This window comes from Quercus lobata, chromosome 7 (genome assembly GCF_001633185.2).
Source record: "Quercus lobata isolate SW786 chromosome 7, ValleyOak3.0 Primary Assembly, whole genome shotgun sequence".
Lineage (NCBI taxonomy): Eukaryota > Viridiplantae > Streptophyta > Magnoliopsida > Fagales > Fagaceae > Quercus > Quercus lobata.
Window position 1 is genome coordinate 31,414,273 of NC_044910.1, and position 25,077 is coordinate 31,439,349.

Genomic DNA, 25,077 nt, shown 5'->3' on the forward strand with positions numbered 1-25,077 from the left:
AGGTTCAAAAAAAAGAAGATTATCAAAAGAGACATTTAGGGAGATTTCTCAACTCACCTTTGCAAAGCTCTCGATCTTCATCTCTTCCTCTCTTTCGCTCAAGAATGGTGGTTTCCTCAGGCTCAAGTACCCCACAACTTTTGGGTCTTTCGGAAACAAATTTTGAAGCCTGTAATAAAACTTGAAGAAATAAATTAAAATCTGAAGCTCACATGAGAAACAGTTAACCACCAAAATGGAGACGAAGAGCTAAACCTCTCCGAGAGAGAGACAGCCACACAGGGCAATAAATTGTTCATTCTTTTGGTCACTAGTCAGGAATAAAACTAGAGTAACCTCTCTTTCAAAACATTTTTAAGTAAGAAATTATTATTGGTTTTTTTATTTTTTTTTTATTTTTTTATCTACTGATAACAGTTTACTATTTAGAATTTGTTGTGAAATTATGGTTAACGTAACATTTTTCTTACCAAGGTTGTTCGAGCCCAAATAAATTTTTTTTTTTTGATTATTTAATAGGTACAACCATAGATAGGATATTTGAACCTAAATGGTTACAAAGCTCTTGCTTATTTGGAGCTTAAACTTATTGTAAAATTATATGATTAAGTTTGATTTATTTTCTACTTCTAAAACTGTAAGGACTCAATTTATAACGATCCAAAATGATATTGGGTTCGCACGTGAAAAGGCCCAAACAATATCATTTGTAGAGCGTGGGTTTGAAAGGTTAGGCCTTGGTCACCAGACGGTGGTTCGTCATGGTGTTTATACAGAATTAAAACGTGTTCGCTCGAGGAGTCTTTCTTCTTGAGGCGGTCTGGGAGGCTCTGGTTCTTGGCATTTTTTCCCAGGCCCTCTTCTGGATTGCTTACTTTTCCTTTTATACTAGCCTGTACCCCTCATCCAGCGTCCACATGTAGGTTCGACTTTCCAGGACTGATACTTGTCCCATCAGCCCATACCCAAAGTGGTTGGGGGTGGTTGTAAAAGCTGAAGAACATGGTTCTGTCAGGTGCAGAGTATTCAATGGTAGTAATGACAGATTTCCCTTTGTCCTTGGTCGCCATACTGTCCAGCAGTCCTTTCTCTATCGACGCAGATATTTTAAGTTTTTTCCAAAACTGTTCCTATATCGTTCTTGTCCTTTCTTTTAGGGGGACCTCAGATATGCCGAGGACATAATTATCCTCGGTTATGTCTCAAGACTACTTGAACTTTTATTACACGTTCTCGGCTATACCCCTCCTCGGCTCGGGCCTTGGGCCCTAATTTAAAAATGGGCCAAGACCACAAATTCTTGGGCCCCACAAAAACAAAGTGTAATTTATTTTCTATTTGGTGACTTCAAGTATGTTTACAAAGCTTTCTCAAAAAAAAAAAAAAAAAAAAAGTATGTTTACAAAGTCGCACTAAGATTAAAACTTTTACTCTTTAAAAAATCTATGAAAATAATTACTAATAACTAAATTATAATTGGAATTATTATTCAAGTTAATTAGAAAACATTATTTTTGTTTATAAACTTATAATAAATTAGATTTAACAATATTAAAAGTTGTATATAATTTTACTATAAAATGGACCATTTATATCATTCATAGATTACTATAAAGTAGACTATTTATATCATTTTTTTTTTGGGTTAAATTCTATTTATATTATTCATAGATTATAATTAAGGGTTTGACTTACATCCAGTACTTTTTTAATTGGAGGTCTCTTTTTGTTTTAAATTTAATAAGTGATGTGGCAATTTTTCATTAAAACGAAAAGAAGTTCCGGTTAAAGAAGTACCGAGGTAAGCCAAACTTTAAGATTAATATATGTATATTTTAAACATATATAATATTATACATACATTAATAAATAACCATCAAGAGTCCATGCTTTTTGTATATGTGTTTTATTTCTTTTTCTTTTTGTGGAAGGATAACGGGAATTGATGTTGTTCTCACTTTGAAGTCACAATCTTTCATATGATTAGCTTAATAAGTAAGATTTATTGGTTAAATTCTATTTCCTGACTGCTAGTTTGACTCTACATTGCATTTTACCATCTTTCTTTTTCGTTGGATTATACAAGATCGTCTGAATACAGAATTTATTTATTTTAGAAAAATCCGGATACAGAATATGATTAGCATGTTCCTTACGTATTGCACCCTTTTTTTTTTTTTCCGCACTCCAGCGCATTTGTTCCGAAGTAAATGAACGACACGACTAACAATCTACTATTGCTTGGCTGGGCCAGACGTAGTTAACCCAGTTCCCTGTTATTTTTATGAGAAAGCTTGGCCATGAGGACCCTTAAGAGTGTAGTAAGAGCCTAAGAGGTAATCCAATTGACTGGAGTGGAGATTATGCCTCTTATTATTTTCTTTTTTGGTTAATTAAGAATTCATTAATCAAGCTAAAGAAAAGCGAGTACAACAAAGCTACTTACACAAACACAACAAAGCAACCCGATCATCTCCCTCATCATCCCTAAAAATCAAAAAGGAAGTGGCCCAATGTCCATAAAACCTTGAGTTTTGGACAAAGTAATGCTACATACATAATAATCGAGTTAACAAATTTTAATTGGTTTTTATCTGAACCCATAATATATATTACTTTTTTACCTACCATAACTTACCGTCACAATAATTGTAAAATGTTTATTATTCCAAAAAATGTAGCCAAAGCCAAATTATGAGTCGTTAAATTGTCTAACCAAAGTACAAATGAAAATTCTTAAACAACAAAGAAAGTATCTCCTATAGAAAACATGGGAGATTCTAGCCTTTTGCCCTTAATTTTGAAAAAAATTAGCAATATGCCCCTTTTTCGAAACTATATAGGGATATGCCCCTGTTTCGATACTCGATTACTTTAAAATCGAGTTTTATTAAAATACTCGATTCGTAGAAAATCGAGTTATTTCAAATAAAACTAAAAAAAAAAAAAAAAAAAGCATAGAACTCGATTTTAGGGAAGTCGAGTTCCAAAACGCCGCCATAGGGCTTTAAAACGTCACTATAGGGCTTAAAAACGCTACTATAGGGCCCCTTGAACTTGGTATGGGACTTATAAAAAATTTTTGCAGAAAAACGCCGCTATATGGCTCTAAAACGTCACTATAGGGCTTAAATAGGGCACCGTGAATATGGGCCAATCACACTTCTAAAAATATTTGCAGGAAAACGCCGCTATAGGGATTTAAAACGTCACTATAGGGCTTAGAAACGCCACTATAGGGCTCCCTGAATATAGAGCAATCACACTTATAAAATTTTTTTTTGCATGGAACTCGATTTCCTGAAACTCGAGTTCCATGGAAAATTTTTTTTTTTTATATTTTTTTAACTTTGATCGGGCATAACTTGATTTTCTACAAATCGAGTATTTAATTGAACTCGATTTTAGGATAATCGAGTATCGAAACAGGGGCACGCTCCTATATAGTTTATAAACAGGAACATATTGCTAATTTTTTTCAAAATTAGAGGTAAAATGCCAGAATCCTCAGAAAACATGCCACCCCATCATGTCTTTTTTTTTTTTTTAATTTTTCACTTAGGATATGTGAGCATTAAATTTTGGCCCATTCTCTTTCGATTTCTTTTGTTCTCTCAAAATATTACAAATTTCTTTCTCAAAAAAAAAAAAAAAAAAATTACAAATTTGAACCATTGTGGAGGTTCCTGGACAGTTGAAACCACTTTAATATCCGATGGGTTGATTTCCATGTCTCAGTATTTAATAATTGATAAATAAATCTTGTCCTTTCTCATAGCAATACTCTAAAGCCTTCAATTGCCTAATTTATTTGTTTTCAAATTTTTAAAAAGGTGGAGTGAGTTTGGATGGTGTGGGAGGAGAGGAGAAGAAGGAAGGGGATGGAGAGGATTTAATGAACCTTGTTTTGGTTTTTAAAGGGAGAGGATTTGTAGGGTTAGGAAACTCCTCCAAATCTTTTATTTTTATTTCTCTCAAACTAGTGAAAATTGGAGGGAAGGGGAGGGATTACACTTAATCTTTAAAACATCCAAACAAGAGAAAATGGTAACCATTTTCTCCTTGCCCCCCACCCTCTACTCTCCTCCTCTGTACTTCCAAACACATTGTAAATGAAACAAAAGAAGATGATGAGATCTCTCAATTTGTTCACTTTGTGGCACGCCATGACCAGAAGAATAATGCAATATACTCAAATTAAAAAAAAAAAAAAAAAAAAAATCTCTTAGTTAGTTATTTAAAAGGTTCACAATTGTAGGCTTGTGCCATAAGAGCATTGCATTGGGGGTTGTAAAACCCCCAAATTACTATTTTACAACCCACGAACACTAAAACTCACCTTTACCTGGGCTTGTAAATCTAAAAAATTTTACAACTCTACTACAGTGATCTCTTACTTATTGAACTTACTGTTCATGCATTCTAAACATAAATCCTTATATTTTATTCATCTCTCTCTCTCTCTCTCCTCCATTGCTTCAATTCTCTCTTAAGACCTTTGTTGCTTCTCTCTCTTGGCCGGAAAAAAATCTCTCTCTAGTAGGCGGCACTTTTGAGGATGAAAGGTGAAGGCGTGGTGGCAACAATAGGTTGGGTTTTATGGGTCATTTGGTTGGGTTGTGGGTTTTATTGCGCGGTGGTGGTGGATGGTTGCAACGATGGTGGGTTTGATGAATGTGGGTGTGGGTATGGTTGGGTTTGTAATTGATGTGGTGGTGGGGGGTTGCCGTGTTGGTGGTGAAGAGGTGGGTTTTTGTTATGTCTTCTATGGGTTTGTGTATGTGCAGTGGCGGTTCCAAGAATTTTTCTCAGGGTGTTTCTTAAGAAGCATAAATTACACAATCTAATAAAAGGAGAAATTCATATATTGATAACAACAACAATCAAAAAACACGCAAATACATAAAGTTTACAATTGCCTTCTACGAGTTTTCATATTTTGAAATCGTTGCATAATAGTCTCATTATTAATGTTACAAGCTATATCTCTTTCAATGTATACAACCAAACAATCATTCATCCACTGATCTCTCATTCGATTGCACAGTTCATTCTTTATATATTTCATTGTTGAAAAACTTCTTTCTACTGTTGCAGTAGCGACTAGAAGGGTCAAAACTAACTTCACAAACAAATAGACTAATGGATAAGTCTCATGCTTTTCTGTCTTCACTAACTTTTCAGCCAGTTCACCAACTCCTTGAAGTTCTAAAAAACAAGTCATTGATGCACATATCAAAATTTTAATTTTGAAGTTGAGAGCCAAGTGCCAAGATATCTGTCCCAAGAAAATCATATGGATAGAACTTTGCTAGACGTATCAATTTTTCCTTATCAAAAGCCACAAATGACTTACTTGGATTCAAGTAAGCCATACAAAGTAGCAAATCGGTATTCACCTCTAAAAAACGGTTGTTAAGCTCTTGAAGTTGCAAATCTATGACTGTGTAGAATAGCTTAACATGATAATGATGTAAATTTGTATTTTGTTGGGCGTTGTGTCGTGGCCTCCCACTAACTACAAATACTTCATCCATATTCAAGATAGGAATATCATGTGTGGTACAAAATGAAGATACTTCGGTCAATAAAGATATCTATTCATTATCTCTCATCACTTTCAATCGTTGCTTAGACATTTTAACAAGATCCATAGCATTTACTATATCTTGATTTTTTATTTTTTTTTTTTTGCAATGTTATTGACAACTCATTTGTGATCCCTAAAATGTATTTTATCAAGTGTAGAACAAAGACAAATCCAAAAGATAGAATTGACCTCATAATAGATCGAGTTTCAACTTTTTGGTCGGAGAGGTCATCTTCTTCAATAATCTCAAGTACATCAACAACAGTAGAGAACATCAAAATCAAGTTGAGAATAGTTTCATAATATGATCCCCAACGTATATCACCAAGACGTTTAAGAGTTGTCTCTTGATTCAAACCTTGCCTACTTTTACGTACACCATTCTCTAATTCTTCTTTAATTTTGGCAAATTGTTCATCTCAAAGAGCATCTCATCTCTTACAAGAGTCTCCAACAACAGTTACTAAATTACTAACCATATAAAAAAATTCAGCAATGTTAATGTGATTTTTAGCAACGGCAACAAGAGTCAATTGAAATTGATGAGCAAAACAATGGACATAAAATGCTGACTTATTCTCTTTCAAAATTAAAGTTTTGAGACCATTGATATCACCTTGCATATTACTAGCCCCGTTATAACCTTGCCCACTTAGTTTTGATAAACTCAAATTATGTTCACAAAGTAAATATTCAATAGCATATTTGAGTGACAAAGCGGTGGTACTTGCTATATGTACTATACCAAGGAACCGCTTTATAATAATTCATTTTTTTTTTCACATAATGAAGAACGAGGGCTATTTGCTCTTTCACTGAGATATCACATTACTTATCAACTAATATTGAAAATAACCCATTGTCAAGATCTTTGATGATGGCTTTGGATGTTTCACGTGCAATTGCATTCACAATGTCTTTTTGAATTTCATGGTGGGTAAGTTTGCAATTTTTCGGAGTTTTTTGCAACACTTCATTTATAAATTCATTGTGATCTCCCAAAAATTGTAAAAGCTCAAGGAAATTTTCTTTATCACTTGAACTTTGAGATTCATCATGACCACGAAAAGTTAATCCCCAACATAAAAGGAATCTTATGCAATCAACTATTGTATTTAATTGAATCCGATATTCAATTTTATCTTGATTTGATTGCTTAACCAAAACACTTTGAATGTGTTGCTTTTCCTTTATTAGATCTCCACTCTTCTTGATAGCTTGGTTATGAGCACTATTAATTCCTCCAACATGGGAATTTAACTTCTCTTTTTGATTTCAAAGTTTGAATCCCTTCGTTACAAAAGTCTCACCTCCTCCTTACTTACCAACATCTTGCCCAAATAAATAGCAATATAATCAAAATACTGCATCCTTGTCTATACTATATTCCAACTAGTTTCTATTTACATACCATTCAAATCTAAATCAACGAGACTTTCCAGAAAAATCTGTTAGAGGGTAATCATGGTTTTGGAGAACAGGTTGACAAGGGTCTTTTTGTAAATAAAATCTTCTTATTTCATCATGATTATTAGGCTGATAAGATGATATCTTTTCTCGTAGTCCAAGATCTGAAGGAAGATTTTCTAAGTTAAAGTCAACATAAATTCGCTTAGAAGATGAAGATGAATCTTACACAGGAGATGAATCTTGGATACATGGTTTTCTTATCAAATATTTGTCCATAATTCTAGTAAAAGAATAAACAATAAATTATAAGTTCATTTGAAATATTAATAAAATTATTAATTATTGTTGTTTAGTTGTTTCATTAATTTGTTTGTCTTTTATAAACTATAATTTGCTGTATTGTTGTTTCATTAATTATAAAATTATTAATTGTTGTTTAGCTTAACATAATTTAATTTGTTTGTCTTTTATAATGTATTGATTAATTAAATTATTAATTATTGTTGTTGAGTTGCTTCATTATTTTTCTTTACTAACTACTAGCAGTCTAGCACACACCTTATTGTGCATTAGCACACACCCCACTATGCAATAGCACATACCCCACTGTGCATTAGCACACACCTGCATGTGCATTATCCACGGCTCAACCCACTACCTAGTGCCTAACATAATTTAATTTTTTGTCTTTTACAATGTATTGGTCAATTAGCTTTTACTGCTTTTGCATGCCTTTACTACCTCTACCTGTCCACTTCCCCATTTCAAATATCTCACCCCACGGCCCCATAGCCCCCATCCGGGCCCCACTCAACAGACAAGAGTCACAAGAGTCAATCAACATTACCCAAAACATTAAAGATATAAAACATTCACAACACACAAAATTCACAATACACAAAACCACAAACTCACAAACGGATAAAGTCAAAATCTCAAATAAAGTTATAAAGTAAAGGCAATTACAGTTCAAAGAGAAAGAGAGAGAATCAAATAAAGAGAGAGAGAGAGTCTCATTTCAGTTCAAAGATAGAGAGAGAGAGAGCTCCGCTCTCACTCTCAGAGCACAGCAAACCCAAAGATGTAAGAGAGAAAAAGAGAGAGAAGTAAAGAATTGAAATACCTTGAGGCTTGAGGAGCGGCACCGTGGTAGCACGTTGAGGCAAGGAGTCGAGGCCAAGCATCGCAAGCGAAGCAATCTCTGATCCGATCGGACCTATCTCTGATCTCATTGTCGTCGATGCCCGGTGTGCTCTATTGCTCGAGTTTGAGGCGGAGGCGCCGTTGCGCCGATGTGCTTGGTCCGTTGGTCGTTGTTGTTGATGAAGTTTTTTTCCTTTAGGTTAGGATTTCTGATTTCAGTTTTGCTTTACCATTTGATCAATCGGCAGACGCATATTGGGTTTTTTTTTTTTTGGGAGAATCCATTTGGGTTGGCCTGGTTGGGTATTTAGTTAATAAAAATTTAATTATTTTGATTTAAAAATCTGTTTGGGGTTAGTTTTGTTTAAGATTGATGTTGGACTTTTTTTCCCTAGGGTGGGCTTGCTATGTTACAATTTTTTTTTTTTTTTTCATATTTTAGTTCAAAAATTTTTTTGGGGCTTTTTTGAAAGCAGAACAAATAATTGAGAAAAATTTAATTTTATTGGCATAAAAAAAAATTAAGGGTGTTCCCAAAATTTTTTTTGAAGGGCAGACAGATAAAAAAATTTAAATTATTATATACAATTTTTTTTCTTCAGGTCAGAGTGGTCTTGGGACCACCCTGGCCTGAACGTGGTGCCGCCCCTGCCCTTGACGTTACAACTGAAGGTCCAGAAAGACGAATGCCCTCTTGGATCACCATCGTCAATTGAATATCCATATGTGATTATGAATATAAGAATTAAAGCTGTATTACTTATAGACAAGAGAAGCAAGAAAGTAATACTACCACTACAACAACAATAACCAAATCTTAGTCTAAAAATATTGGGGTCGGATTCTCAATGGCTGATCAGCCACATATATTCTTTTCATCAAATTAAAAAAGCAGAATGAAAATTTAAATACCATTTTTAACTTGTGAAATGCTTCCATGTCTTGAAAAAGATTACATAATTGATCTCCGCAGATCTTAAGAATTTCCGTACGAACACGTTTTTGCCATTCAGGGTGTAATGCAAGTAGCATCTAGATCCGAGAGGCTGCAACAGCAGTAGTCTCATGGCCTGCAAAGTAGATACTTTTACACAGGTCAACAATGAAGCGGTCTGTTGTAAACTCCCGGGGGACCTTGCCATCTCTAGCGACAGCACTTTCAAGCATCAGTTGTAAAAGGTTCTTTTCAGGTATGGTGCCTTTTTGGATTTCTTGTTGACAATCCTTGACTACTTTGAGTATCAGTGTGTCCACCTCTTTCTTTAACCTTCATATCTCTCTGTTGCACTTCGTGGGAAGAAATCTGGGTAACATGCATGCACAGATAAAAACAATTATTTCCTTGTCACAAACTTATCTTGATGAATCCTAATAATGTCTTTTGGGGAAGGAAAAAAGGTTTTATTTTCTGTTAAAGTTATACGATGACTGAACCTAAAGTTGAATAGTCCCAAAAGTACACTTTGTTTGGACAAGGCATATTGCAAGGAGGTAATCTTTGAAAAAATCTGATTCCCTTGGGATTAAAAGCTGCCAAAACAAGCTCTTGAGATTATATCTGTTGATAGGCTCTTCAAATCCTCATCAATAATCATGTCTGTGAGTCTGTGACACCTCCCTCACTCTCTATTATACGAGTCTCCCATGTCTTCATCATTGCGATGGTAGATTGCTCTATCACACCCACCATATTCTGCCAATAAACTTCGACTATTTCATCAATATAAAATATATATCCAGAAAGAAAGAAAAGAAATAAGTTCACAAACAGCATTAATTGTTTTACTTGTGGGGTTATGTGTAGTAATTACCTTGACCTTGTTGAGGAAGAATTCAGGAGCAATGAGTTTCCTCTGGTAGGCCCAGTTTCCTCTGTTAGTCCCAATGATGCCATCACTGACCAAGGGCTGGAATGGCCGACCCCAATATGAAGATCTAGCCAAATCCAAGGAATTGTTCAGTGACTTCAGTCTCAGTTCCCTTAATAACTCAGGGTCGCTCACATACAGGTGTGGCTTGCTCCCTGTTGAGTACATATATACTGGACTTGCATTTCTGAACCATGTTTGCCTCCTATTAATTTTTATAGCTTGCTCCAAAGACATGCTCATTATATGTTTTCGTGCTTATAAGTTTATAAATATCATGAGCACAGTCCCACATTAACTTACATCGAAATGAATAAATGGGGATTTGGGCAGTCATCATACTGATCCGAATATAAACATGTCAACCTTTGGCTATAAAGAGATTAGAAATGATAATAGTTTTTAGGATTCAGATTCTCTAGGGTACTCTATCAATAAATTTCCTTAAATCCTAACCATTCTTTAATGGTCTAGATTTAACCATGCCAGCATTCCACTAACAATATTCTTAAAATAATAAAATAGTGTTGCAAACAAAACAATTAAGATTATTATTAATGGAATGATGATATGGCTGAATCTAGACTATTAAATTATTAAAGAGTTGTTAGGATTTAAGGAAATCTATTTAGTAGAGTACCCTAGAAAATCTAAAGGATCTGAATCCTAATATTTATATTCTTCTAATTGTTATGACATGACTTGAATTGATGCACCATGTCTCACTAGATTGCATGCCATCACTTTGGCTATTCCGGTCAAAGATCAAGTGGCACACATGACACTAGGGTGTTCACTAAACTACAAAAACCGTACCAAAATCGTCTGCAAAATGGCATAACTGCACTGCACCATACCGCATTGCATGGTGCAGTGCAATTTGGGGTTTTATAATAAGAAAACTAAACAAACTACACCACACCGCACTCTCACTATATATTAACATATTTATTTTTTTAATATTAAATATATTATTAATAGTTTGATAAAAAAAATTTAATAACCCTAGCTAATGTTGATTAGGAAAGCCAACCTAAAATAAAGAAAAAATTAGTTCAATAGTTTAAAACTTGGCCCAAAACAAAGGGAAAATCAATTTTGGGCTGAACAAGAAAAGCTCAATATTTAAAAAATATATCGGCTTCAAACCGCATCTTATATACCACACCGCACATATGATTGCAAAAACGAGGTGCGGTGTGGTTATGGTTTTGGCTAAATTTTAAACTGCACCACACATGTAACCACCAAAATAAAGTGTAATGTAGTTATGATTTTGGCTAAACTGCACTATAAAGCGTTGTGCTAAAAATGGCCCAAAACTGCACCGCGAGATACCCTGAACACTCCTACATGACACATCTATGCCTACAAACAGCTTTGGTTATATATAAATACATATATATATATATATATATATATATTTTTTTTTTTTTGGATGGCCAACAGCTTTGGTCATATAAAGAATTGAATTCACCTTAAATCTACCCACATATACGGTTATGTGTGTGTGTATCAAATTTACACACACACGTACGTCTTTATTATCTATATGAATATATTTATATCATCCAATGGTTAACTAACTATGAACTACTATAAAAAAATCACCCTTTGCATAAGTTTTAACTTATTTTTGAACATTTTAGTTTTGTGTGGGTTCCTGTTAGCTCAACTGGTAAAGTCTCTGATGGTTGTATAAGAGATCTAGGGTTCAATTTCCGCCTACATCAAAAACTGATTGGTGTCTTGGTTTGATGATAAAGAGCTATCATTAGGAGCGGACACCATAAGTTAAAATTCTATAAAAAAAATAATAAATAAATAAATAAAAAAAAACATTTTAGTTTTGTAATGTGCTATAACATTAACAGCCTTCGTTACTTGTTCTCACATATACAAAACAAAATATATTGATAAATCAAAATCCAAGTTACAAACAAGAAAAATTGCTATTACTCTTAGCTAGGATACTAAGAAAATCCCTATAATATAATATGAAAAAGAAAAATCAAATACAAACCATGAATTTCTATATGTGTTGAAAACTAAAATCATATAATATGGAAGCATATGTACCATACCCTTGTCTCCATTGTTGGAGATATGGGAAGAGGGAGTGAGTCCAGTTTTTAGAGACAAGCTGGCCATCAGAAGTATTGTTGATCATGGAGGATTGGATCCTCTGAATCTCAGAAATGTTCCCGTAGGGAAAGGAAGACTGTGGCCCTCTAATGCCTTGCCTCCAAAGCATTGACCGAATCCGTCTGGGTTTCAGCCACACCTCATGACATACTCTAATTAACACACTACATATTCCTATCACTACAAGAGACCACCATATCTCTGCTACCAATCCTTGTTCCATCTGTGTGACTCTGTGTGTGTGCGCGCGTCTTTTGGCTTTCCCTCTCTCGGTAGGGTCAGAAATTTCATAAAATATGAAATTGGAAGTAAGGCCAACTACTAATCACCCCTCCTAGATTCCCGCAGAATGTGAACATTGTGCGTTGCATACAACCTTTTATGACATGGTAATTATTTTTGTAATGTGAAGCTTCTACAGGCTTTGTTGTGTTAACAATTGTTTTTGTCTTCACTCCCATGTCCCACGCTCCTTGTCTTCTTTTTTTTTTTTTTTTTTTAGTTTTTTAGAATCATCTCTTGTCTAATTGTTTAATTGTCTTTTAGTTTAGTGCTAACATTTATTAACTATTGATAGATTGACTTGTTCATACTCCAATCCCCACTTAGTAAATAACAAATTAAAAATACATTCAAATTCAACCACTCTACTCGTAGATTCGATCAGAAATTTTAATTATCATAACTTTATTTGCAAGATTAGATTGTTAAGGGGATCATATTCAAGTTTATTTTAGTTGGACTTGGACTTAAAAAAGATTTAGAGCTAGGGACTCAAGATGTTCAAATTATTCAAGACTCATACATGTGAGCTTCTTCACGAGCACATTATTATGTTTAAATTTCGTTTGTTTAATCATTGAATCTAAACTCAGACTTAAGTTTAGTTAATTTGTTAAATAAAAAAAAAACACGTTTTTTCATGAGTCGAGCATGAGTTGTTCACAAATAAATAATTCAGTTCAGATGAAGAGTTAGTAATAAAATATATATATATATATATATATATATGAGATAGATTCAAGTTATACCTAATGTAATTTCATGAAGTTACACATTTTTTAGACCGTAGATTTCTAATAGATCTAACGGTTAAAATAACACTACTGGCCATGTTAGCATTGCATATTTATGCTTGCCAAATCAACTAATCTATTTAATTATATCACTCTTCTTCTTTTTTTTCTCTCTCTCTCTCTCCTTCTCAAAAAAAAGAAAAAAAACTTATTGTTCTCTCTATCACCACAGAGAGAGAGAGAGAGATCAAAATTAAGAAATTGCCTACCACATGACATGCTTACAGACTCTTTTCACAAACTTTCTCCAAACTTCAAAAATTAGTACTATATTATTATTGGTTGTTAACTTGTGCTAGATGTGTGCAATAAACCTGCCAATCTGTCAAAACCAATCCAATCCAACCCAACTCACCTGGTTAAGTAGGTTTTTAGGGGTTGGTGGATTGGGTTGGATTGTGAGATTTTTTTTTTTTTTTTTTATAGTGGGTTGGGTTAGGTTCGGATCATAAGATTCACAAATCCGCCTAACCCGACCCAACCTGCCTATATTTAATATATATTTAAATTAAAAATATATACATCTAAAAATATATTATACAATTTTGTTATTTACTTTTTTACCATTCTTCCTAAATAAAACCCAAACCCTAAGTTCTTCTCATATAGTTTGTGTTAGTTTGATGTTATGCTCATGATTATTTGGTTATAAATTTACTCTCAATTTAATAATAACCAGTGTGTAGCCCCGTGCATATACATGAATACAATTAAAAACAATCACAATTATACATTTTTTTTATAGAAAATATTCAAATTATACATATTATTAGCTTACATTTTTTTTTTAAAACCATACATTTCTAAAAATATGTAATGGTTTCTCATTATATTTGTGTGTTTGATTTAGAATTTAATTAGATTTAGACACTTTTGTTTTTTCACTCAATAATTCAATTGCCACAAAAATTAATAAAAATAAATGGACACATGGCGGAAAATTGGACTTCAATTAAAATCCAATTTAGAATCTAATTAAATTTAGACTCTTCGATTTTTACACTTAATAATTCACTTAGCACAAAATTAAAAATAAAATGGGACATGTGGCGTAAAATTAAGAATCCAATTAAAATCTAATTGGATTTTCTCTAAGTTTTAGCTATATATATATATATATAATAGTAATTAAAAAAAAAAAAGTGTCCATCAGCCATGGTTTCAATCCGACCCAAACCAATCTGTATGGGTTGGGTTGGATTTTTTTTAACCCACCATGGTGGGTTGGGTTAAAAAAAAAAACCTCTCAAACCGACTCATACACACCCTTAACTCGTTCAATACATAACCAATGACCTATAAGTCTAATGACATTTCTTAGTATTTTTTTTTTATGGAAGCATTTGGGATGAAATCTCTCTACTTAAGATATATCAAAACCCCGTGTAATAGATGGAAAAGTTCACACCAAATAATTATATTTAATACATGTTAAATTAATAAGTATTTAAAGGTTAAATCAGATATATCTTGGGGGAAAAATACTTGCCTAATGTAATTAGAATTTTTTTTTTTTTTTTGAGGAAATAATGTAATTAGAATCTGTTTAGGAAAGATCAAACTAAATTCATTAAAAAAAATCAATGACTTTTTGATTAGTTTAAACTAAGTTTAGCATTATTCGTAATTCTAAAAGCCAAATTAAAAAGTACATATTATAATAATAATGTGAGAAAATGTTAGCTATATATATATATAAAGTGAATTTTTTTTTTATACAAGATAGAAATTCTACTATAGCCTAATTTAAGTTTATATGTGTGAAACTCCCTCTTGTAGACTTGAGCTCCGGTCTTTGCTCCCCATATCCACAAACACTTATATTTGTGGAGTAACTATTACACCAAGAGTGTGCAGTGGTTAAAGTGAACTTTAAAAGTGACTTTCATTTTATAGAGTATTGATTGTAGATTATATTAAATTAGATGAGAAAGAATTTTTGTATTTTTGAAGGAAAAAAAAAAATCTTTCCACAAACGAAGATCTTGCTGGCATCTTACGTTCCCTCCCTTGACAAATCATTGGAGTTATAATGTGAATCCATTAATCTTATGACATTATCTTCATTGTCATCCTATGAAAGTACATCATTATAATAAGTAATAACCATCAATAGTCCATGCTTTTAATTATGGAGTGTTGCACTTCTTTTCTTTCCAGGAAGGATCACCGATCAGATGTTGTTCTCAGTTTAAAGACTTATCTTTCATATGATTATTTCATCTTCTCCTCACTCCTATTCATTTGTTCCAAACTCAATTTTGGTAGGCTCGCTGGCTGGACCATTGCTGAGTTAACCCCGTGGGAAACAATCTTAGAGTTGGACCAACCGAATGTTGGGCCTAACATTACCAAATCATCGGCCCTATCCCAGTTCCCGTTATTTTTATTGGAAAGCTCGGCTGCAATTTTCTCTTTTTAATACGATAGAATCGAATTTTAACCAATCTGTTGGCTTCATGATGATTGCTATTTATTATTAAGCCAATAAACTACTTTTGTTAACTCAAACTCACGGCTGCAAGGATGCTTTACCATGGACAAGAGACCGGCCTCAAAAAAAAAAATTCTTTGGTTATATGGAAAATTTTCGAAGAAAGAGCAAAGTTAGGCAAGAAAAGCAAATGGTGTCTTACAATTTGAATTATCTCTGTAAAGAAAATACTTACCAGGCCACTGAAGTATACTTGATTGGTTAAACTTCAAATGATAGTCCAAATGAAATAAAAAATAGAAAACCTCTTGAGGACTGAAATTGAAGTGCCAAGCTTACAAAACTTCTTGGTATACAAATGGAATGGAAACTTGACCAGTTTGAATAATTCTCTAAGCTCAAGTGCTTATAATTTTAAGGAAGTCTTTTTGATTTATTTTTTATTAAAAAAAAACGCTCTTCTATTCTAGAAAAGAACTCAAAAAGGGCCTTATATACATGTACATACATATATCATATAAAGCATTTGAATAAACATACGATGTTTTCAAGAGTCAAGAACCTTAACCCAGGAGATGACAATGCTAATACATTTTGTAGCATAATAAAAAGTATATATACAACTGCAGCATGCATGACAAAAACACGATTATATGTAGTTGCCTTATTGTGCAGACATGTGAAGGTTATGACCCTTAACCCAGGTTTCCCTGCAACTTCGTTATGAGTAGTCTTACTCCATGTTGTGGCGTCAGTAACATTTTATAAACAGGGGAGTGACGGTATTCGGGAGAGAGGGCAAAGGAAAAGTTGGATAATATGAGAGAGAGTACTACCTTGAGTTGAAGCATTGCAAAGTTCTGGCCAGGGCATAATCGACTCCCATAGCCAAATGGTATGTATGCTTGGGGATACTTGCATGCTTTAGATATCCCATGTGCAAACCTCTCTGGCTTAAATTCCAATGCGTCTAGACCCCAATTTTCAGGGTCACGGTGCATTGCAGGAATCAAACTCCATATGTGGACGCCTTTTGGCACTACAAAACCCCCCAACTTGATATCTGAAAAAGCTTCCCTTGCCGTTATTCAGGTCCATAAAGACGAATGCTCTCTTGGATCACCATCATCAACTGCATGGATATTTGCGATTATGAATGTATGCATTAAAGCTGTATTACTTACAGACAAAGGGAAGCAACAAATTAACAATGCACAATGAAAATTCAAATACCATTTTCAACTTGCGAAATGCATCCATGTGTTGAAAGAGATTATATAAATGATCTCCACAGACCTCAAGAATCTCAGCGCGAACACGTTCCTGCCATTCAGGGTGTAATGCAAGTAGCATCAAGATCCAGGAGGCTGAAAGAGCAGTAGTCTCATGGCCTGCAAAGTAGATATTTTTACATATGTCAACAAAGAAGCGGTCTGTTTTCAACCTTGGGAACTTGTCATCACTAGTAACAGCACTTTCAAGCATCATTTGTAAAAGGTCCTTTTCAGGCACTGTGCCTTTTTGGCTTTCTTGTTGACGATCCTTGACTACCTTGAGTATCAGTGTGTCCACCTCTTTCTTTAACCTCCATATCTCTCTGTTGCTCTTCGTCGGAAGAAATCTGGATAACATACACAAATAAAAACAATAATTTCCTTGTCATAAACTTCTCTTGATGAAGCCTAAATTTTTTTTTTGGGAAAAAGATGTTTTATTTATGTTAAAAGTTATAGGATGACTAAACCTAAAGTTGAATTGTCCAAAAAGTGCACTTGGTTTGGACAAGGCATCTTGCAAGGAGGCAATCTTCGCAAAAATCAGATTGCCTTGTGAGTAAGAGCTGCCAAAACAGGATTTTGATATTATATCTGCCGAGAGGCTCTTCAAATCCTCATCAATAATCATGTCTGCAACCCCTCCCTCACTCTCTATTATACGATTCTCCCATGTCTTCATCATTGCTATGGTAGATTGCTCCATCAGTCCCACCATATTCTGCAAATACACTTCTCACATTTCATTAATATAAAAAATCCAGAAAGAAAGAAAAGAAATAAGTTCACAAACGGCATAAATTGTTTTACTTGTGGGGTTATGTCTAGTAATTACCTTGACCTTGTTGATGAAGAATTCAGGAGCAATGAGTTTCCTCTGGTAGACCCAGTTGTTTCCGTTAGCCTTAATGATGCCATCACCTAGCAAAGGCTGAAATGTCTCAGACAGATATGAAGGTTTACCCAAATCCAAGGACTTGTGCTGGCTCAATTCCCTTAGTAAGTCAGGCTGGCTCACATACAGATGCTGCTTGCTCCCTGTTGAGTACATATATACTGGACCTGCATTCCTCAACCACGTTTGCCTCCAATTAATTTTTATAACTTGCTCCAAATACCTAGCTCATTAAATGTTTTTGTGCTTATATGTTTATAAGTATCATGAGCAAAGTCCAACCTCAGCCCGCATGGAAATGAACATGTGGGAATTTAGGCAGTCATCACATTAATCCGAAAAAAAATATGTCAACCCAAATTCCCTAACATAATTCAATTATAAAGAGATCAGTAATGTTACTAGTTTTTATTCATTTGTGTGGTCATCAAATCCAAGGGTTGTGTATGTACTTCTATAAACCATCACCCTCTACACTAGCTCTATTTCTAACCATTAAGTTTTGTAGTTTGCTATAAGTTTAAACAGTCTTTAATACTTGTTCTCACATATACAAAGCAAAACACTATCTTCAAATAGTGTATATGGGCATTCAAATCACTATCTTCAAATAGCATTTATAAATCAAGATCCAAGATATAATCAAGAAAATTTGCTACTACTCTTACTAGGATAATAAGAAAAATTTCCAACAACATATTCAAAAATGTAAACTATGAATTTATATATTTTTTGAAAACCAAAATGATGTAATGAGGATGCATACCATACTTTTGTCTCCATATTTGGAAATAAGGAAAGATGGAGTGAGTCCAGTTTTCAGAGACAGATTGGCCATCAGAAGGATTGTTGATCATGGAGGATTGGATCCTCTGCATCTCTGAAATGTTCCCATAGAGAAAGGAAGGTGGTGGCCCCCTAATGCCTTGCCTCCAAATTATTGACCGAATCCTTCTGGGCTTCAGCCACACCACATGACATACTCTTATAAACACACTACATACTCCTATGAATACAAGAGAGCACCATATCTCTGCTATCAATCCTTCTTCCATCTCTCTCTCTTTGGTCTACTTTCCCTCTCTGGTGGGTTAGAAATCTCATAAATATAGAATCAGGATAAGGCTTCCTACCAATCACCTCCTAGGATTGAGTAACTGGGAAGGTAAAACCTTCTACAACATTGTAATTAAGGTTAGGCCATTTGTCTATCAAACAGCAACTTCTGCACTCCTCGTTAAACTCGTGTGTTATTGGAAACAAAGCACAATGACAGAAACAAAGCACAATGCTAAATAAAGAATCTAGGCATATCCATGAAATCCAGTGTATGTATAAAGAAAAGGCACTCACTGATATAGATAAATCCAAGAGAAGAGAATAATATATGTTAGTGCTGTAAAGGACGCTACTTTTTTATTCTGTACTTATTGTCCGGTAGAAAATAATGGCATAAAACAAGACACGTGACCGAACCTAACTAGTTTGTCCGATAGAATGATTTGGTTGTTGTTGATTGTTGGATTCTTCCTTGAGGTGGCACTCATCAGATGGTAACTCTTAGTCCATTTTACATACTCAAAAAAGCTTTGTTAGCTCAAAATAAGGTACAGAATACGGACCTAATTGAAATTTCCAATCACTCTGTTTCTCCATATGAAGAAGAAGGTGTTGGAGAGGAAAATGGTGGAAAAGAAGAAGTTAGAAATTAGGGAGGGAGATTTCTCAACTCACCTTTGCTAGTTGCTACTCTCTCGATCTTTATCTCTTCCGCTCAAGGATGCTAGTTTCTTCTTCAGGCTCAGGTACCCCATAAATTACAGAGACCCCATAAATATTTCAACTTTTGAATGCTACATCCCAGTGCACTGACAATTCTGAACAATCTCTCCAGAATTTGAGAAACAAAATTTTGAAGTTTGCAACAAAAAGTTAAAAGAAATAAATTAAGATTTGAAGCTCACATGATAAATAGTAAACGGGCAAAATGGCGAGGAAGAGCTAACTGCAGAGTGCAGAGAGAGAGTGTGTTTGTCAGTTTGTGTGTGCGCGCAAGAAGCTGTTCGTTCTTTTAATTGAAGTGGTTATGTCGTTCGGTCTATATTTTTCACTTCGGTCCTATTTGGTCCATTCCTTTTTCTTCGGTCCTATTTAATCCTCTTCAGTCCTCTTCGGTCCGCCTTGTTTTTATTCGGTCATATTCTGTTCATTTAGTCCACTTTGTTCCATTTGGTCCAATTCAGTCCATTTGACAACTTCAGTCCACTTCGATCTATTTTTGTGCACTTACATAATGGGAAAAGACATTTGGGTTGAAAGCTCCTAATCTAAATCCAAATTTATTAAAAATATATATAAACCTCAAACTCGTAATATTTAAAATCCTAAGGATAACATTTATTGTTGCTACATTTTTAACCCTTTCTTCTGGCTCTTTTTCAAATTTGATAAATGTTGGTTGATCGTATATTTCATTATAGTTCTATGATTCAGAGTATCATTTCCTATTTGATCCCTTTGAATTCCATATTCGAAGTTGCGATCGGATCTATTCATTAAAAAAACTTAAATGAGTTCGACAAAGTCACATAGGAGGAAATGAAGAAATAGAATATGAAAAGAAAAGACAACGAAATGAGAGGAGGGCTTGCCCCCCTTTCCTCCCAGCTCTTTGGTCTTAAGAATGCTGGTTTTAAGAATGAGTGATTGCCCTTCTCCGACCCTTACTGCCCAACCTTAGAACGGAAAGCTAATGACGATGTGTAATAAAATAACATTATATTCTTATATACTATCTTTATAATGCAATATGATAACATCTATGAAATCAAAGAGATTAAAAAAAGATAACAACTTAAAATCACAAAATTTAATCACATCAACCCAAAGTAGAGTTTCAAAAAAATACAAAAAATAATCAACCTAAAGTAGAGATGCAAGAAAAATATTTAAAAAAATCCACCAAAAATGTGAGAGAGAGAACCTTTTGTGTGTGGGCAAACTATGTATAGGCTGTGAAAGAAAATTGTAAATTTATAATAAAAAGAGGGGAATAAGAAAAGGAAAAAATAAATGAAGATAAAGGGATAGAGCAAAAGTGATATTAAGGTAGATAGTAGTGGGAAAAATAATAAGAAAAAAAAAGTTAAGAGAGAGAGAGAGACAATGTTAAAAATAGGTGAATGATGTGGTAGTTGAAATTGCTCAACAGAAGTATAGTAACATAATAAATGCTACGCTTCAATTTTTAAATATATATAGATTAAAGGTTTAATGAAATGGGACACTGAGAAGATGAGGAGAGTGCAAAATGGGAGTAGATACTCTTTCACTTATTTTGGATATTTTAAAAATTAAAGAAGAGGAGAGAAGAGTAAATGTGCCTACTCTTGTTTACCGGTAGGATTAGAAGGAGAGGAAGTGATAACATATAAAGGAATTGGTGAGTGTATTCTTAATTTGTTAAAATCTATAAAGTGCACTTAACAAATCTTAAAGCCAAAATAGGAAGCACTTTTGAATCCCTAGCCCTCCAAATCCCCACAAAGTGAAGGAGTTAAATAATTAAAAAAGAACAGATTTGCTTCCATTTAAAAAAAGAAAAAAGAAAGAAAGAAAAAAAAGCCAAATAAGGGAGAGGGTGTTTGATAGAGTAGTTTGAGTAATGTTATTTATAGTTTTTTGAAATACATGTGAGTAAAAAAGTGTGTGGAAATATGTGTAATGTTGTTTAAAATGTGAAAATGTAAATTTGAACTTGCCTACCAAATAGGCCCTTCTCACTCCTATTGCCCTCTATTCTCCTCTCATTTGGCCCAATCTAAATATAGTGTTATTCATATTTTTAAAAAGAGAAATAAAAGATTAAGGGTCTGTTTGGTAACGTTGTTTGAACAACAGTTTTCATTATTTAAACAACACAATACGTATTTCTACACTACTTTTTTACCCACATATATTTTCACAATATTCAAACAAAGTTACTAGAACAATATTAATATACGAGCCCTAAGTTATCTCATTTCTATTACTTGACAAGAAAGATTTTTCTTAAATGAGACAACTTGACGAAGTTAATATACTTAAAATAGACTACTAAAATTTAAGAAAAGAACTTCACTTTCAAGATAGTGGAAATCCCAACAGAACTTTTCTCTGTAATACTCTACGTTTGACCAAATGATCTTTTACAATGGGCAATGGCAGCCTGAATTGATGTTTCTTTCGAGTATAATTTATTCTCGCTTGGAAAACCATTGTGAAGTGGGGAGGACTTGATAGAAGTTGGGCAGCTTCTAGTCTGTCTATTTTTGCGACCAACGCCCATGCTTATAGCTTCTACAGCACCTTTTATTGCGTCCAAGTTTATCTCCAGCACTCTCGGATATTTCTCACCAATTGGTAGAGATTTTTCGTTGTCCTTACTGATGTTGCGACCCTGTTCCTGATTTCTTTGTATTAGCCCCTTGTCGAAAGGCTTAACTAGCCTCTCTTTAGACTTTTTCTTCTTGTGATCACTGCTGCCTGGAGAAGATATAACTTGGCGGGATTTCATAAATGTTGCTAGCAGGGTTCGGACATTCATGGCTCGAAACTTGATAAAGAGCTTCATGATGCCACCACTCATTGTTGTTCTGTTATTTGATGTTTTACTGGTGTTGATCAAACGTGAAAGACAACAATTCAGTGATCACATTAAAATTGTTAAACATCTGTTCTAGTAATGTGCGTTGGGTGCCTAAAAATATAAAACTAGAAGATAAATATAATAATACTAATAAATCCAAAAACACCATTGAATTAGCACATCTTAAGTCCTAACCAAAACAAATAGGTCCGTCCCCGATTGTGGCAAACAAAATATCGGCTTGGGTTTGTTTGAGAGTAAACAGAGCTGTCATTTTTTTTTTTGATAATTACATGAAATATTCATTTAACTGAAAACAGAGGTACAACTGAGAGAGCATACAACAACTGGGAGGAACAGCAACAACAACAACACACCACATGATGTAGCAAATGAACTTTGGAGTGTGGAGTTCAGATAAATTAGTATGATATATGTATCTAATATACAAACAATAGAATTTGAAACTAAAGTCATCCCGTCTATAATGATTGTTTTTTACCTTCAGGTTAAGGTATTGATAACCATATATCTTGTCAGTAGAATTAATCAGAGCACCACAAATAAATGTCTGGTGTATCTTACCGTTGTTTATTTGGATTCAAAATCCATAATGCTTAATATAACTTCTTTTACACCTTGTTAATGTGATAATTTGTGATTGGAGTAATATGAATTTCACATGCATCTAACGCTAATCATACTTTTATCAAACAAGAACCACAACAGTTGTAGATTGTGAAAATTTTGCTTCATGGACATTGATAACAGAAATGAAAAGACAAAAAAAGTTTGGAATGCATGTGTTAGTACCTGCTCCCTACCAGGTCCCATTGATAGGTGTCGATCAAAATTTGCTGGTTTTTCTGGGGAAGACAATTTTCCTCATCCAAACTGAAGGGGAGCGTATTGACTTGTTCGTTGACTGCTGGGAACTCTGCCCCTTGTCTAACTGCAGAATTGTGAATACCCCAAGGCTGAGGAGACACATGCGGTACTGGTGGACCAGTACTACAAGTTTCTGTTGAAGAACAACTCAAAGTGGATGATGATGATGAACAAGAAGAAGGGGTCTCAATTATTGTGTGTGTTTCAAAGCCAAGGTCTTGAATTTTGGTGTCAGTCAAACTATGGGTGGGGAGTTCATTGAATACAATATTGGGAGATGAATATGAAATTCGCAATTCGAATGCATCAGCCTCTTCATCATGCTTGCCATCTTTATGATCATCATCATCAAGTGCTATTTCAATGTATGATTCATCATCATCATCATCTTCGTTTCCACAATCTTCCTCCTCGGAGAAAAATGACACAGCCGTGTTGAAGTCATAGCAGCTAAATGAGAAACTTTCTTCTAACTTTGAATCTCGAGACAAAATGGAGTTTTCCATCACAAATTAAAATCCTTTGTCCCAGTGGATGTCCAATTTTTGCTTATATTCTTTCATTAAAACATGAACGAACCAAGCTGTAGAAGCAAAATAATTCACAAGAATCTATCAACAACAAAAAAAATGACAAGAATATGAAGTAAATTAGGAATTAAAAGCGTGGAAGGAAATTAAGGCAAAGATGAAGTTAGAATGCGTGCGAGAGTCCCTACCTAAAGTTAGTACTTCTCATGAAGATTAATGGTCCGGATCAGAAAGTGCGCGGTCTTCATTTAAGAGTCATCAATTTGGATCCACTATGGATTATAGATAATAGAATATAGATTGTTGCCTTTATTATTTTGTTGAAGGGAACCACAGACTCTCAAGTTTCAATGCGGTCCAATGTTGAATTCTAACTTCTAATAGAGCATGCAAATTAGTATAAGTATCCAATATTTGTTGCTTTCTGCTCTTCCATTATATTCAACATTGTACCAACTTGTGACACTGACGTATGAGCCCCACCTATTTACTTTTATAATTGACAATGTTAATTGAAATTGATCGGATTTTTGGGTCCTTGTCTAAAGAAAAAAAATAAGATGAAACAGAATGAAATTTTCTATACTGGCCAACCACGTTAAACTTCGCATTAAATATGGTTTGCACGTGAACCTATAATCTTTTATGCTGTTAATCTAATTTTCTAGTAGCTCATTCTGTGATCATTCTCACCTTTTAACAAATTAAAATAATTTTTGATATTTGAGATTTTAAAAAGGTTGGTGGTTCGACCCCTAATCTTTAAGAATAGATAAAATTGGTTGCTTTCGAAATCCCTTTACATGTACTGTTTTTTCTTTTGTTCCTTATTTTACTTGAAGTTGCATCAATACACATGCTTAAAATTTTGGGTTTAGACAATATAAACCTTAACTCATTATCAATCAATTCAGCAAAAAGAGACTCATTATCAATAAACATTCTTACAAACTTCTTTGCAGGTTGCTAATGAATCGCTTTTATCACAAGACTTCAATATTCCTAGGGTGAATTGGACTGATGTAGTTCTTAATCTAATCCTCTAACGGGGAAAGGATGCAACCAATTGAAAACTTTTGTGGTCTTTGCCTCTTTGGTTTCCTATCCGAGAAAAAGTTTTAATTTGTCTTTCTACCGTTGTTCAATATTTTCACCTTGAACTTAATTAAAGAAACTCTCTATATATTATTTATAAGG

At 34.0% G+C, this 25,077-nt stretch overlaps 1 protein-coding gene and 2 pseudogenes across 1 annotated transcript; all 3 read right to left on the reverse strand.

Moving 5' to 3' along the window:
• Positions 1-8,741: 8,741 nt before the first annotated feature.
• Positions 8,742-12,389, reverse strand: LOC115951905 (annotated as a pseudogene).
• Positions 12,390-16,333: 3,944 nt separating this feature from the next.
• Positions 16,334-19,077, reverse strand: LOC115953946 (annotated as a pseudogene).
• A 2,923-nt stretch (positions 19,078-22,000) lies between these two features.
• LOC115951906 lies at positions 22,001-23,874 on the reverse strand. The gene is made up of 2 exons (XM_031069029.1): positions 23,276-23,874; positions 22,001-22,487 (listed from the first exon to the last, which is right to left on the reverse strand). The coding sequence occupies exons 1-2, from the start codon at positions 23,854-23,856 to the stop codon at positions 22,001-22,003; spliced, it is 1,068 nt and encodes a 355-aa protein (XP_030924889.1). The 5' UTR covers positions 23,857-23,874.
• Positions 23,875-25,077: the final 1,203 nt, after the last annotated feature.